The 16,867-nt window shown below is 43.5% G+C and overlaps 3 protein-coding genes across 3 annotated transcripts in view; all 3 read left to right on the top strand.

Annotated features, from left to right (window-relative positions):
- Positions 1-3,123, top strand: part of tmem176 (transmembrane protein 176) — a 6,043-nt gene extending 2,920 nt beyond the window's left edge. Inside the window, exons 3-6 of the mRNA XM_034860929.1 lie at positions 107-222; positions 359-505; positions 749-865; positions 2,861-3,123. Coding sequence (XP_034716820.1) covers positions 107-222; positions 359-505; positions 749-865; positions 2,861-2,920 — 440 coding nt within the window. The 3' untranslated portion in view covers positions 2,921-3,123. The remainder of the gene's footprint in view (positions 1-106; positions 223-358; positions 506-748; positions 866-2,860) is intronic.
- Positions 3,124-9,982: 6,859 nt separating this feature from the next.
- On the top strand, positions 9,983-11,133 carry LOC117957549 (putative claudin-24). The gene has a single exon (XM_034893362.1). The coding sequence runs from the start codon at positions 10,120-10,122 to the stop codon at positions 10,792-10,794; it is 675 nt and encodes a 224-aa protein (XP_034749253.1). The 5' UTR covers positions 9,983-10,119; the 3' UTR covers positions 10,795-11,133.
- Positions 11,134-16,775: 5,642 nt separating this feature from the next.
- The window catches only part of tmem109 (transmembrane protein 109), a 1,440-nt gene continuing 1,348 nt past the window's right edge, over positions 16,776-16,867 (top strand). Inside the window, exon 1 of the mRNA XM_034860913.1 lies at positions 16,776-16,856. Coding sequence (XP_034716804.1) covers positions 16,776-16,856 — 81 coding nt within the window. The remainder of the gene's footprint in view (positions 16,857-16,867) is intronic.

Genomic DNA, 16,867 nt, shown 5'->3' with positions numbered 1-16,867 from the left:
AGTGAAAAGTCAACATGAACTTGTAAAGGCTTTGGTCAAATGGAGTCTTAATGTTGTGCTGTCTGTCTCCTGTCTCCTTGGTGTGTGATGTCCCCCCTGGGCTGACTGTCTCCTGTCCCCTGGGTGTGGGATGTCCCCCCGGGCTGTCTGTCTCCTGTCTCCCAGTTCATCACAGCAGGAGTGGTCGCCATCGTCTTGGACAAACACAGCACCATGAAGACTGTGAGTCTATAACACATATGCATGCAGCTAGAAGGTGTGTGTGTGTGCGTGCATGCACTAATAAACACTCTGACAAGCAAGTTACTGTAATGTGTGTATTATTTGTGTGTGTGAAATGTGTGTGTGTGGGTTTCAGCTGCAGGTGTGTTTGCTGGCGAGCTTGGCGTCCACTGTGCTGTCGGCGGTGGCGGTGATCATCTACTCGGTGGACATAGACAGGAACCCGGAGGTGCTCTGCGACGACGCGCCACGTAACGACTGCGAAGTGGAGCACTACGCCTCGGTGGGTACCCGTGGGAATGCCGAGTAGTGGGGGTGTCCGTTTGGAGACGCCGAATATTAGTGCAGTCCAAAGGAGGGCGTCAGGGACACTTTTAGTGCCCCCAACGTCTCCTTCCAGTGGTTATGTTAGGGTTAAGGTTAGGGTTGGCTGCCTGGAAGGCGACGCTGGGGGCAAAATACACCTTTCGGTTCTTCCTCTGCCCTGCCGGACTCTATGCGTGTGCTTTGTGTCCTTCTACACCAGAGGCTGAGCCGGGGGATCAAGTCGGCCCTCCTCGTCTTCACCCTGGCCCAGGCAGCCGTCTCGGCCGTGCTCGGCTTCCTTCTCTTCCGGCACAGACGCGGCTTCGCGCAGTACGCTGTAAGACTCCGCCTCCTTCAATTCAGTTCCTAGTAGTAGTTGGTCTAGACCACACTCTATAATTTACAAAGACCCAACAATTCTAGGACTTCCAATGCTCATTGTGCTGTAAGACATGTTGGCCTTTTATCCCTGTAAAAGCCCCCCCCCCCCCAGAGAGATACACTGTATATATGATGAAATGTAAAATCAAGCGTGATATTATGTTAATATTCATGTTCATGGTTGACGTAACTGTAGCATCTTTCAGCTAGTACCACTTTGACAAGGCTCTATTCATACATGGTACATGCCAAAGGATATAAGTCACTGTATTCTGACTGTTGCTATGGCGATGAATTCAGTACTTTGTTTAATGTAAATGTGCTGTATTTATATTGCGTTTTATACTTGAGGCGCTTTAACCCTTGTGTTGTTTTCCCGTCAAAATTGAAATTCAACATTTTTGGCTTTTAATCAAGTTTTTTTCATGTTTTTGTCCCAACTTTTGACCATTTTTTTCATGTTTTTGTCCCTTTTTTGATTTTTAACACTACGTCACACCAACTTATTAACTTTAGTTTTACAGTTATATTTGGAATTTATGGTCAATAAACCTCATTTATAGGAAATTGTTCCTGATGTATGAGTTAGAAAAGCAGAAATTAGGAATTATTGAGACTAAAATTAAAGGAATGGATGTGGATGATAATCACAGACTGGAATATGTCAACTTTTACTCAATACTATTTCAAAAACATTTCAATTTGTTTTCAAATGCTAAAAAATTGAATAAGACGCCCCAAAATTAATGAAAGGAGAGATATGTACTTGCCAAAGAGCGTTGGGTGGAATCAAACATGTTATTTTGGGGAATTAAAAAGAACATCGATATAGGAAAATGGGTCAATTTGACCCGAGAACAACATGAGGGTTGACATAGCAACTGCAGGACCAGGGACCAAACCCCCATTCTTCTGATTGGTTGGAGACCACTCTACCAGCTGAGCCACAGCCACCCTGTTGGAAAGGAAAATTCCCTAAGATGTTGGCTTCTTCTGAATATTTAATATAAACAGTTGCCAGTACAACTAACCAAGCTACTGTGGGTCAGTGGGGGTCTGGGGCCATGTTGATGAGGCTGACCGCTGAGGGGAAGACCCGGTCCTGATGGACCTCAGCCTCCTGCCACAGGGGAGGGGTTCCAACACATTACAATACTTCACATCAAACCCACACTTTAAGAAACGTGTGATAACGTGATGATCCATGCAGCGCAAACAGAACATCTTTCCAACCAGCATCAAGCCTTTTCAGGGGAACACGAAAGGAGGGTACGGGTTCAAGTCCCGGGTGGTGTATGTTTTTGGGGTTGCGGTAGCTCAGTCCGACAGGGTTTGGGTTGGGACCCAGGGGGTTGTTGGTTTAAGTCTCCTTGTGGACCAAAATGCAGAGGAGTATGAAGAAATGAAAATGAAATGCATTAGTGGTCAAATTGGTGCCAATTGGGTTCGAGTCCCACATTCAGTTCTTTAAGGATCTGGGTCCCAGCTTTTGGAGACGGGTCTGGTCTTTTGGGGTCGAATGCTTCCACGTGTGGGGAATCCACATTGGACAGTGGCTAAGCTTTGATTGGCTAGTCACTGTTTTGGGGGGGGGGAGGGACTTGATCAGTCAATATGTTTGTTATAACATACAGTATATGAGATCTTATTTGACGTATAGTTCCAAATTACAGATATTTTCAGAAACTATTAGAGAATTAATTATTAGTGGTTTGCACCACCGATAGGGAATTCATACAGCTCCCACCAATATCTAACATAAATCACTGAAGATGTGTCCCGGTTCAGAGACCGCCTTGTCCAAAGTCCACATTTCCCGACTGAAGTCAGTACATTATGAGCACACTGGGCTGTCCTATGTTTTTTCATGGTACCTGAATGCATTAGACGTTCTGATATGAGAAGAGCGATGTCATGGATGCTCCCTGTCTCTTTCTGCTGTCTTTTCCAGTCCCTCACTCAGGCCGTGTCGTCCAGCCCTACATTACTCATCCCCCCCAACCTGAACTGACCAATCAGGGGACCTGTAGGACCACCCCTCATCCCAGCCTCTTCCACAGAGCCGACTCATCCCCTGTTCCACGTGCAAGGACTTTGACTATATGCTTGTAACTATGACTTATTCAATTCATTTATTTTATTTAGTGTCAAATCATAAAGGACGGAATCTCAGGACCTTTGTCTAGAGACTCTAGATCTAGACCCATCATTCCCCAGGAGCACGGTGCCACCTGACATGTGACGCTTGGCCTTTCTGAACATGAATGTGTGTTATACACAAAATAACTGATTGCTAATGTATTCTGCTTACATATTATGTATTCTCCTGATTTCCATTTGTCCCATTTTTTTTTCTCATTTTAATGCTTTTAGCAACGTAGAAATGTGAATCGGCTTGCTTTGTGCACATTTTTTTTTATATTACCACCAAGGTCTATATAAAAGAGACTTCAGATACAGTATTAGGGACCACTAAGGTCAATATAAAGAGACTTCCCATACAGTATTAGGGGACCACTAAGGTCTATATGAAAGAGACTTCAGATACAGTATTAAGGAACCACTAAGGTCTATATAAAGAGACTTCAGATATAGTATTAGGGACCACTAAGGTCTAAATAAAAGAGACTTCAGATACAGTATTAGGGGACCACTAAGGTCTAAATAAAAGAGACTTCAGATACAGTATTAGGGGACCACTAAGGTCTATATAAAAGAATACAAAGAGCACCATGTCATGGGACCTTTAAAGAATCCCTTAGGGGTATAGTAATGTCAAGTACTTGTAGTGACAGTATACTAAGTATTACAGACCACAGGTGGGCCCATTAAAGTACAGACCCCGAGTATTCCTTGCCACCAGACAGTAGGTGTAGGGCTTCCTTCTCAGTGGACCCCGTTTTGAAACCTCGGTTATAGCTCCACGCTCCCCCACAGAGTCAGAGCCCTCTGGTCTCCAATCTGTTTCTTCATGTGAAGTGGTGTTGTTGCAGTCTTGTGTTTTTCTCACTTTTGGAACTAATACATGTGTATTGTACAAAGTATACATTATGTGCACTATTTTCTTTTTCTAGACTGTTTACCCAGAAAATGTGTTCCTTTAATTTGTACAAAATAAAATCTCATGTACATATATATGAAATCAACCTGTGGCCCAGTGCATTGTGGTATTGTAGATGGTCAATGGGCTCCACTGTGGAAAGATGGCTACAGTACATGGATGCTCAGTGGAGGTGTCTATTAAGTGAAAGTAGATATTTAATGTTGCATATCACACGCCATGGTAAAGATATGTTTGAGAATAGTAATTGGGGACTGCTTTTTATACACCACACCATGTGTGTGAAAACCAGTTAATACACAAAAGCCTTGGTGATCTCTGCAGACCCAGTATCATCCAGCATGCATCGTGTCCATGAGGGACATCTTGTCATGTCAGGTGTCCCCCTCCAATGGGCCCTCAGTGTTGAAGACCCCAACTAGGAGTTCATGAAGTCTTTTTTTAAACTTTTGGCGTAATGTCTTTTACGATTGCTATGACAATTTTCCCCATACTTTCAACAACTTTCCTAAACTCTTAACCCAGTTAGCACAACATCTGTCTGTGTAGGATGTAAAATGACAGTTTTTACTGTTGCTGGGATACATTTACAGCCGAAATGTTGATTAATGTGCGTTGTCCGAATCAATACTTGGGTTCCTTTTCCAAACTCTTACCACTGTTCTCGTAACCGACTTTCAGCTCGCCACAGCGGTTCACTTCACATTCAAAATGCACGAAAACTACCAAATCACTTCATACATGTCTCAAATCCACTCCTCCTCCCATAACACTAGCCAACAAACACACTCAGTCACCCACAAAACAATGACCTAAAATACAAAACATGTTACTAGAATGAGTAATGTATTCCAAAATACAAGAATTTGCATACACACCATCCACTGATACAGATACAATGGGAATGCTATTCTGCATTTGGTCATAGGTTCTCATCCACATCCCATCTTATAAAATCTAGGACAATGTTACTAAGTTACATGTTATTAAGTTTGATCACGTGATCAATTACAGTAGCTCGACAGCTCTTCCTCTTCTTCCTCCGACTCGCCGCCCTCTCGGCCACTCTTCTTCCTCTTTCAGCCCTTCTCCATCTCTGGGGGGTCCATGTTCTCCTTTTGTCTCCTTTAGTAATGAAACTGAAAGAGCAACAACTGTGTAGGAGTTAAATGGGAATCAGCTGTGGTTGGTCCAATTGTCCAATTGTTTTCCTGGCATTTCATTTTTCGATTTGAAATAGAGCAAATTGCTGTCTTATTCACTTTTTGATTATGTTACTGTTTTGAACTTTTACAGTTTAACCCTTGTGCTGTCTTCCCGTCAAAAGGGATGTATGATGTTGTTCTATGGCTGACTAAATGTTCCTATTGGGAGAGAACATGTGTTAGTGTCTGTATGATGTTGTTCTATGGCTGACTAAATGTTCCTATTGGGAGAGAACATGTGTTAGTGTCTGCATGATTTTGTTCTAGGGCTGACTAAATGTTCCTGTTGGGAGAGAACATATGTCTGTAGGATGTTATTCTATGGCTGACTAAATTTTCCTATTGGGAGAGAACGTGTGTTAGTGTCTGTATGATGTTGTTCTATGGCTGACTAAATGTTCCTATTGGGAGAGAACATGTGTTAGTGTCTGTATGATGTTGTTCTATGGCTGACTAAATGTTCCTATTTGGGAGAGAACGGGTGTTAGTGTCTGTAGGATGTTGTTCTATGGCTGACTAAATGTTCCTATTGGGAGAGAACATGTGTTAGTGTCTGCATGATTTTGTTCTAGGGCTGACTTAATGTTCCTGTTGGGAGAGGACATATGTCTGTAGGATGTTATTCTATGGCTGACTAAATTTTCCTATTGGGAGAGAACGTGTGTTAGTGTCTGTATGATGTTGTTCTATGGCTGACTAAATGTTCCTATTGGGAGAGAACATGTATTAGTGTCTGTATGATGTTGTTCTATGGCTTACTAAATGTTCCTGTTGGGAGAGAACGTGTGTTAGTGTCTGTATGATGTTGTTCTGTGACTGACTAAATGTTCCTATTGGGAGAGCACGTGTGTTAGTGTCTGTATGATGTTGTTCTATGGCTGACTAAATGTTCCTGTAGAGAGAACATGTGTTAGTGTCTGTATGATGTTGTTCTAGGGCTGACTAAATGTTCCTGTAGCAAAACATGTGTTAGTGTCTGTATGATGTTGTTCTATGACTGACTAAATGTTCCTATTGGGAGAGAATGTGTGTTAGTATTTAGGGAGAATTATGTGATTTTGAAACCCAAAATCCCACTGTTGGATTTTAAAGACGTGGTTATTGAATGCTTTTGTGTCAGATGGATCCACAGTTAAGTTCATGTTGACTGCTGACCAAGACGCTCTGGAAAAGGGAACTTAATATTGAGAAATTCACACTAGCAAATGAAAAAAAAAAACGTAGATGTGATTGCAACATCCCATATTGCTGAGGACGGCGTTTGAGGGGCCGATGCCATGCAGCGTTCAAGAAAATCTAATGACAAAGCGACTGGAATGGAATGTTGCAATTTTCTTCATACCATGACTTTCATTCTGTCCATCTGTCTGTCTCTGTCTCTATTTGTCTCTCTGTCTCTCTGTCAATTTTCAACTTCAATTTCAGTTTTATGTTGCTTTATTGGCATGGCAACAACTCATCTGTGTTGCCAAAGCATAACCACAAACATCCATCTGATATAATATGACAGGAAACAGGATAGTTATGATATAATGGTAGACATAAACAAAGGATGTGCATGTCCCTTAAAGGGTACACTGAAACATGTTTTGGTGTGTGTGTGTGTGTGTGTGTGTGTGTGTTTCCTGCAGCTGTGCTCGTAGTTTCTGCTGGTGTCCACCCGAGGGTGCCCTGACACCACAATCAAGCCAAAAGCTGCTTTTTCTGAATGGAGTAGGGTTTTTGTTTCTATATAAATATGATTTCCGTGTTTATTCACCGCATTAATCTGACAGCTATTTATGTATGCAAAAAGATTGACATTATATACTATATATGTGTGTGTGGGTGTACTATATGTATACATAATGTCAATTAGCATCCAATGTATTAGCATAGAATCCCTTTATTGTCATATACACATGTGCAATACCTATATTTCCACTATAAAATACAGGAAGTGTCACGTAGTGTTAAACATCAGAAAAGTGTTGACGAAAGTGACAAAAACCTAAGAAAATCTCCCAAACATGGATAAAAAGTGTCAAGAAAAGTGTAGATTTTCAACTTTGACGGGAAGATAAGTGTTGGTTTTTATCACATCTACACAGTAGGTGGATTCACCACAGGAAGAAAGACGAAGCCAAGTTTCCGGTTTGAGAGAGGAGGGTGAGTCCTGTTAGGGGGCCCTTGGGAAGCTAAAGCCCAGGGGTTCAGTATATGTCTCCTGCAAAGACATGTCTCTCTCAATGATGTCCCCATTTTGAATGCGTAAGGTGTTTGTTAATGCTCTTGCTGGGGTTTAGGATGGAGGAACTCCTTCCTTTCAAGAGACCTGAGCTTCATACCCTCCCTGTCTAAAGCGCTGCTGTATGTCCATGGACTGTATTTGGGAATCAATATTGGGTGGGTGACAACTGCAATATGGTATTTCATGCAGTTATTTTTCTCAACTAAAAAACAGAGATCTGTACATCCACAAAGTTAACGACTTGTCGGTCGTCTTCCATGTTTCACTTAAAGGTCCCATGGCGTGAAAATGTCACTTTATGAGTTTTTGTTTTAACATTAATATGCGTTCCCCCAGCCTGCCTGTGGCCCCCAGAGGCTAGAAATGGTGATAGGTTTTGAACCGAGCCCTGGGTATCCTGGTCTGGCTTTGAGAAAATGAAAGCTCAGATGGGCCGATCTGAAATCTTGCCCCTTATGAGGTCATAAGGGGAAAGATTACCGCCCCTTAATTTGCTTTGCACGCCCAGAGAATTTGGCCCTGCCATGAGAGAAAGACATCATGGCATTCAAATGAGCAAAGTGGCAGTTGGTCAAGGCCCCCCCCCCCCTCCCTCCTCCTTAAAAGATACAGTATTAGGGACCACTAAGGTCTATATAAAGAGACTTCAGATACAGTATTAGGGACCACTAAGGTCTGTATAAAAGAGACTTCAGATACAGTATTAGGGGACCACTAAGGTCTATATAAAAGAGACTTCAGATATGGTATTTGGGGACCACTAAGGTTTGCTTTTCCAAAATTGAGTAACTCCTCAAGTTTTCTTTCCATAATATCTAATGGATTTGATATGGGCTTAGAGTAGTACTTGGTGTCCTCTAGTTGATACATAGCCTCAGTTATATATTTATATTCACCCTATACATTAACTGTACCACCCTTGTCAGCACTTTTTATGATAAAGTTATTTTTGTTGGATAGCTTTCGAAGTGCTTTTGATTCTTTTGGGGTTAAATTGTACCGTATTTTGTATGTAATTGTATTTTTCAGGTCAGAAAGCTGGACGTAAGCCCAAAATAAGAGTTTGGTTGGTATAGTTCATCACTTGTGATGGCAGAACGGACAAGGACAGACAGAAAGAAAGGACAGGCCTCTGGGAGGGGGGTCTGAGCTGTTTGGTTTGGCTCCTTACGGATGGACGTCAGGAGAGACGCCCGTCCCCTCCTGCCCCTCCAACCCTCTTCCCCCTAAAACAAAGAGAAGCATCCTGGATCCATGTCCTGAGGGGCACCAGTTTCCCTGGCCTCTACCAGGACTTGACCTTGCATCCTTTTTATGGGAAAAAGTGTTTCTTCGCCCCCCCCCCCTCCTTGTTTTTTGCAATTCAACAATCCTCTTGATGTGTTTTTTGTATTTACGTAACCAACAACACTAAAGTATATATTCCCATTTTGTGTTGACTTATGATTTTGCTTTACTGCGTAATGAGGGTCTAGATATCAGTGTCAAGACCAGGTCGTCACCAAGACCAAGACCAAAACCAGACCAGTACCAGAGCTGCTACTGTCTCTTGAATTCACTTTCTTTACAGGAACCCATTTCAAACTAGAAATAAGTCAAATTATTAGAGGTTTTACATCCAATGCCATACAATTAGACAATCCAGAAGCAAATTAGAGATATCACTGCAGACCCGTCTGTTCTTCATCCGAGACGAGACCGAGATCTTCAAAAAGTGGACTCGAGACCGGTCTAGACGCTTCATTTTGTATCATGTGTTTAGTGTCATGCCCCTTGAGGCCAGGTAAATAGTAAGTGTTTTGAGAGTCTATGAAAACGCACTATAAAGATGCAATAATTTATTATTATTTAATGATAATCCCTTTGTCTCGCAGTGTACACCCTGAGGAACTTGATTACGCGTTGGGGTGTTTTTAGTGCCTGTCAATTAAAGCCCTTTTATGACTTTTTGTAACCAACATTGAGCACCTGGACATGGTTTTTATGCCGCTCTAAGTCAAAATTGTTCTTCCGTTGCAGGGAACTTTAGTCCCTCCCATGAGCACCTGTGGTTAAAAGGATACCACACGCGCTACTGCCGGAAACCTATGTCCACAGTGAAGTTCCTAGTCACAGTTTAACACCGTTTTAATTGTTTAAAACTCTGAATTCTACTTGAGCTGTTGAAGTTTCCAGAAAACGGGAAATGGGGCTGCCACACCAAGACGTTTCAAGTTTTGGTTTCTTTGGCTCCAAAGTCCAAAAGTAACATCTGGGAAGAAATTAAAAACTGTAACACCAAGTAAATGCATAAAGCTATAGTGCGTACCTTCTGTTCCCCCCCCCCCCCCCCCCCCCCCCCCCCCCCCCCCCCCCCCCCCATGGCAGGGTTGCCTGGTGACACTGCAGGGGGGAGGAGGGGGGACTTCAAATAGAGAAGTGTGCAGTGATAACATCCTGTCTGTGTTTGAACGACATCCTGCGTGCATGCGGCCACACGGCGGCTGAATGAGGTTGTTGTTTGCAGCGCCAGCCAATCACTTTCTCCGGACTGATGGGAAGGAGAGGGGTAAGGGTAGGGGGTGGGGGGATCTAGGAAGGGCGTCAGGAGCTGGCAGCCTGCTCAGGATATTCCCTGGAAGGAGTAATGGCTGGCGAGGAGTGACGGTGGGGGGGGGAGGTTGAGAGAGCACTCAGACACAGGGTAGCCTGAGACTCTAAGCACCGGCACTGCCATGGAGCCAAGCACCCAGGTTCTGGAGCTGTTGGGGCTGATGCTGTGCGGGGGGGCCTGGCTGTGCTCGCTGGCCACCACGCTGATGTCCTGCTGGCTGACGCTGTCCACCGAGCTGCTGGCCACCGAGACCTATGAGCTGGGGCTGTGGCAGACTTGCGTGGTGCAGGAGCTGGGGGTGCTGGAGTGCCGGCCGTATGACGGTCTGCTGGGCCTGCCCCCCGACATCCAGCTGGCCCGCATCCTCATGTGCGTGGCGTTGGCCGCCGGGCTGCTGGCGCTGCTGTTGGCCATCCCCGGCATGCACGGTATCAACAGCTGCCGCGGTCAGCTGCAGGACCAGCGCTGCAAGAGGGGGCTAAAGATGGCCGGGGGGGCACTGAGCATGGCAGCCGGGATCCTGGGGCTTGTCCCGGTGTCCTACATTGCCCACCTTACGGTCCAACGCTTCTTCGACGAGTCGGTGCCCGATGTGGTGCCGCGCTGGGAGTTCGGGGACGCTCTATTCTGCGGCTGGGCGGCGGGGGTTCTTCACCTGGGGGCCGGAGCGCTGCTGCTGACTTCCTGTTTGTGTTCGCAGAAGGAAAACTGTAACACACCTGTCCACGTCCCCCTGGTGAGGGTGGGGGCACAGCTGGGGCGATCCCCCATCGGGACCAGATCTGTGTACGTCTGAGACCACATCCCATCTTTAAAACAAAGAACACTTTCCATTTTCATAAAACCAATTCAGGCTTCTGTTCCTCCGAAGTGCAAGTGACAACAGAGAATAAAAAGGTATGTTTTCTCAAAGAAGTTCTGAATGAGTTTCAGAAGCTAGAAGATAAAAGGGTCCATTTTAAGATCCTTATTTAAATTTTCACAGGCAAAATTACTATTTGGATAATGGATGAATCAGTTTGAGTCATTTTTTTATGGGAAAACAGAGAAACTCTTGGCATGTCATCTTGTTAAATGTGAGTATGCCCTAGTTAGTCTGTCCTCTGGGACAGGAAACTTGAAGAGAAGAGAACTACACACCTGTTACGAGTCCAACCTCTGAATCACAACTGCATTGGGAAAACAAGCCTTTTTATTGGTTGTTACTTTGGGTTTTCTTGAGCATCACAGAGAATACTGGATATGTTGTTTGTGATGAAGCCCTGTTAAAGTCCCAACCCCCCTACCCCCCCTCAGCAAAAAAAACACATCTCAAAGTGAGATGAGTCCATGAATATCTCTCATATTTTTATTATTCTGGAACCAAAGACACAAAACGTGCTGCTGTTTCCTCTTTGTATTGCTTCTGTCACTGCGATAATAACTTCAGCAATAAATCAAATCAACAAACAAGTCAGCGCTTATGTTTTTGTAGAAATATATGATTGATTATAAATTGAGAATCTTTGTCTGTATGTCCATCTGCAGTCTGAAACCAAATGGGGTTTTATGATTAAAAAGAGAAGAAGCTGCTTCACCTTCTATCAGTATTATGATTATGATTATGGTGCTTTGAATGAGGCTATAGTTCTGATTGTGAATAACTATGCTACAGAATAAAAATGAAAAGTTCACATGAAATTGACGCCTGCTTGTTTTTTGGAATCTGTGTGAAAATACATTTTTTAATGAATGGAGTTGATGAATGATTATGATTTTTTTTGCCCGGATGAAACATGTTAAAAGTGATGTATGAAAATGAATCTGCAGACAGGAGCCTGAGCGCCAGCGTCTCATTGGCTCTTTGCTGCAGCCAACCAATGAGAGCTGAGAGCTGCCTTTGTTCTGGTGTCACAATCAAGTCATTATATGACAATCTGCCTCAAGCAGCAGCTGGCTCCACATCAGTCCCCACGGCGACCGCATCACGTGACTACGACATCATGTTACTCAAATTGTAACTTTGGTTATCCCAACCTGGACCCTGTTTTTACCCCCCCCCCCCCATCAAATAAGATGTAAGCTTATTGCCTTGATTATTAATGATTAGGTCCTATGATTGTTGTCATTAGTTATATTATTGTTGTTACTATTGTAATCAAAAATCATCAAAAAATCAATGAATGAAAACTGTTCGACAGCATTGTTTATAAACCTATAAAAGCTAAATGGTGTTTAATATAGACTGTAAAAGTTCACAACAAGTCTGATTCATAACGCTGAAGTACAGAGTTTAAATAAGATAATTCTCTGATGTTTACAGTGTGTTCTGGGGACAGGCAGCTAGCAGATAGTGAGGAGATGTTTTTACAGTGTGTTCTGGGGACAGGCAGCTAGCAGATAGTGAGGAGATGTTTTTTACAGTGTGTTCTGGAGACAGGCAAGTAGCAGATAGTGAGGAGATGTTTTTTAAAGAGTGTTCAGCAACAAATGTAGCCTAAAAAATGCGTGTCATCACTCAGAGCACCTTTAATTGTTGCCAGTCAAGGGGAAACAGCACTTACACTGGACAGAAAACGGACGGTACCCTTTGTCCATTAACATTACAGGGCAGCATGTTTTGTCTCGCTTCATTCTGGACCAATGCCAAAAACTGTCGTTCCCATCAGTCACTTAGACAGAATCATGGGAAAATAGTCCAGGTTAAAAAAAACTTGGAAAAAAAACTTAGAAAAACCACTTAGAGAGGGATTACTTGTATTGATTAGAAACATTTTTTCATGATGCCGCCAGGGATAATGGTCCTCACAGCGCTACATAAACACACTGAGCGACACACTCCCCGGACAAACATGAAATAAACGGGGCCCGAAGGCTGCTCTTTAATTAGCCTTTTCCTTTTTAGGATAATGGACAAGTTCAGAAAAAAACTGAGAGAAACTGGGAATGAGTGGAAAGACAGGACGTGAACCCCCTCACTCTCGCATTGTTTCAAAGCGGCTCTCATCATGAAGCCAAAGAGGGAAACGCTGCCACCCTCGGCTCGCTCTGCCGGCACCGCCAAACGCGGCTCTGATCTGATTCACAGATGACTTCCAGGGCTAATTAACTCTGTGCAGAGTGCTGGGAGGTTTCATCCACAGCAATGCATCTGAAAAGTAACCAAAGCTGTCAGACCAATGTACTGCAGAAGATTTTTACAGATATACACAACCACAAGGTGGTGCCTCCTTTTTTATTATAGAGAGCCAAAGTCACAAATTACAAATATGATGTTCCTCAATATTAAAAATCATTTTTGAACTGAATAAAGTCTCAGTTAGCCGTAGGTTTGTTGTACGGCCACTTAGTGTAGTGTGAAAGCGCTCAGTGGACTACATCTCTCAGTGGACTACATCTCTCAGTGGACTACATCTCTCTGTGAACTACATCTCTCAGTGGACTACATCCCGCAGTGGACTACATTTCTAAGTGGACTACATCTCTCAGTGAACTACATCTCTCTGTGAACTACATCTCTCAGTGGACTACATCTCGCAGTGGACTACATTTCTAAGTGGACTACATCTCTCAGTGGACTACATCTCTCAGTGGACTACATCTCTCTGTGAACTACATCTCTCAGTGGACTACATCTCTCTGTGAACTACATCTCTCAGTGGACTACATCCCGCAGTGGACTACATTTCTAAGTGGACTATATCTCTCAGTGAACTACATCTCTGTGTGCTACCTCTCAAAGTGGACTACATCTCTCAGTGAACTACATCTCAGTGGACTAAATCTCTCAGTGAACTACATCTCTCAGTGAACTACATCTCAGTGGACTACATCTCTCTGTGAACTACATCTCTGTGGACTAAATCTCTCAGTGAACTACATTTCTCAGTGGACTACATCTCTCAGTGAACTACATCTCTCAGTGAACTACATCTCTCAGTGAACTACATCTCTGTGGACTAAATCTCTCAGTGAACTACATTTCTCAGTGGACTACATCTCTCAGTGAACTACATCTCTCAGTGGACTACTTCTCTCAGTGGACTACATCTCTTAGTGGACTACATCTCTCAGTGGACTACATCTCTCAGTGGACTACATCTACATGGACTACATACAGTTTGTAGCTTTAATTTGAAATCACTGTAAAATCTTGTGTATTTTCATGGAACCACACAAGGGAATTATCTTAAATATAAGTACGGCACTTTATTACACTTTATTAGATGATTTAATCAGCATCATCTGACTTCAGGAAGTCATCGTTCAGAGTTTCTGTCATCTGTTTTCGAAACGTCTCTAATAATCACTAATTAATAATCTCTTATTGATTCACATAAATCCCTTACAGCCGCTCCTGGCTACGCTACTACACTCCGTCTCCAAGGGAAAGCCTGTACTTGGTCCTGCACTGCGTTAATCTAAGAGCTTTGGATACTTTTCAGATGACAGTTCTTCCCCGCCTTCCACGCAGCTCCAGATGTGCTGATGCTGGTGTTTGTGATGAACTGAGGGGTGAGGTGTTTCTGTAAGTGTTGACAAAGTCCTTCTGGAGCTAAATTAAGCCTCGGAAATGCATCGCACAAAGCTGAAAACAGGCTGTCTACACTTGTTGTGGTGTTAGTACTTTAACTGTGTGTATGTGTGTGTGTGTGTGTGTGTGTGTGTGTGTTCCCTGGGAAACAGAGTGCGGACCACAGCTCCCAGCATTGTAACAGTCGGGAACAAAAGAGTGTTTTCATCCGAGTCCAACAGCAGCAGAAGACAGGAAGTCATTGAGAGTCAGATGGGACGGTGTGTGTGTGTATGTGTGTGTGAGTGTGTGTGTGTGTGTGTGGTGGTGGGGGGGATATTAGGTTTCAGAATAAAAAAATAGAGACCAGCGACATTTCTCTATCAGCTCAAAAAACGCAAAGCAACCACAAAGAGACTCAAAGAGACGTAAAAATGCATAATGTCAATACATGTACATGTATTTGTACTTCAGACTATTTTTGGTACTTTTAATTTCATTTACTAGAAATGTATTTACAGTGTTTAGTCGGTTAATCATTTCCATATTATGTTACATGGACATATTTAACACAGTCAGGATATTCTGTGGAATCTGCCTCTCTGATTCCCTCCCGTTTACCTCAGTCCGAATTCTCGCTTCTGATTGGTTAGTTCAGTCCCGTGGAAGGTCGGGACAAGGAAGTGTTGTTTTTATGAGCAAGGTGCTCAGCCTCTCCTCGGGGGGGCTCTTGTCTCTAAGGGCAGCTCCCACGGCACCATTTTAGTACTACGAAGCGCCAGCCCTCGCCGTTAGCATCCCATTGACTCCCATTCATTTTAGCACCACTTAGCATTATTATTATTATTATTGTTCTTTATAATAAGTAAATAGTGAACACTTTTGATATGAATCCAGATAATTTTTCTCATTCCACTAAGCTCTCCCCTTAACCCTCGTGTTGTCTTCCCTTCAAACAAGACAAAAAAAACGTTTTGGTCACTTTTTTCCAACAATATTATCGCTTTGTCCGGCATTTTTTCTTTTTTCAATGTTGTGGGTGCTTTTTTGATGTTTTTTCCAACGTTTTTGGATATTTTAGTATCATGTGAATACATCGGATCCTACAGACCTGACAAGGTGGATGAAAACATTCATTTCAAATGTCACCAAAACACTCATACATGCTCAATTTACTAGCTTTCTTAGAAGACCGAGGCCTTTAAAAACATGCATTCATATCTGTATCTCGGTTGCCGAGCAGCTTTCTGTCAGTGTTGCTAGGTATAGATGATGAACTTTTGAAGAGACGTTTGAGGTCACATCTAAATCGATTGTTCCACCAGACGGTGGATGTGTATTATAGCTGTAATTAATTGTTTCAATTGGTGTAAGATACATTAACCCAGTTTTATAAACCTCTCCTTTTCTGTATTGAATTATGTTGGAGGCTCATCCTTTTTCTTTGGGGTCAAAGGTCACATTTGTGGCAGTATGCATCCATTTTGGGTCTTGGGATTGTTTTCTGTTGGACATTTTTTGTTGTTGGTCCAATAGCAATTACCCCAGTCCCACTATTTACTGTATGTCTTTTCAGCAAATGGAGCAACCAGTATGAGTGCTTATCAATTCATTTAGCTCATCTTTTCCATGCAAGCTGTTGGGTTTAAATACTTTTCCTTTAAACTGTATGAATCATAGTAGTTTTCATTATGTATTATATATTTCTCACCAAAACGGTCTGTTCAAGAGAAAAGCCAAACGATGCATTAACATTGGCTGTGCTGTAACTTTACATCGAGAAAGTTGTGTGATGTTTTCTGACAAAATTGCCTTCAGAGGACATGTCTCACGGTTGGAGTGATGTCTTACAGGCCGAGGATGTAGCTATGGATATGACATGAAAGCGTGGGACTTCCTGTCTATGCTTTAAAGGCAGTTTGCCACGGCCGGTTGGCTTGTCTTCGTGCCCGGCTGCAGCCGCCCGCTTCCGGCCACTCTACCAGCGATGCGCCGCTCCTCTCCAACGAGCGTGCGGTTAGGTAGGAGGCGGCCGAAAAAAGCCGAAGACAGCCGAAGACCAGTCGGCGAAGAGCCGTCCCTGGCTGTTAGTTAGTGGAGACTTGTTGCACGCTGAGCCGGTGGGGGCACCCTCTCCTCCATCTTTCTAACTCCACTCGGTTTTACCACATCCTCTGTGACGTCACCACCCGTCGCTGTTTACCTGGCACGTCCACGTTAACGTAAGAGTTTACCGTTAAGTTCTATCGCTCGCAGGAGTCTTTTGCAACACATCCGCTTTCAAGATGTTCGTCCGTTCGGATGGCGGAGCTCTCGCCGGGCTGTTTGTGCTCAGCGCCTCGCTGCTGCTCGTCTCGGGGGAGGAAGTGTGGGAGAG

The sequence above is a fragment of the Etheostoma cragini genome, chromosome 2 (genome assembly GCF_013103735.1).
Source record: "Etheostoma cragini isolate CJK2018 chromosome 2, CSU_Ecrag_1.0, whole genome shotgun sequence".
NCBI classification, from domain to species: domain Eukaryota; kingdom Metazoa; phylum Chordata; class Actinopteri; order Perciformes; family Percidae; genus Etheostoma; species Etheostoma cragini.
The sequence above is the reverse complement of the archived record's forward strand: the minus strand, read 5'-3'. Positions and strand labels throughout refer to the sequence as shown.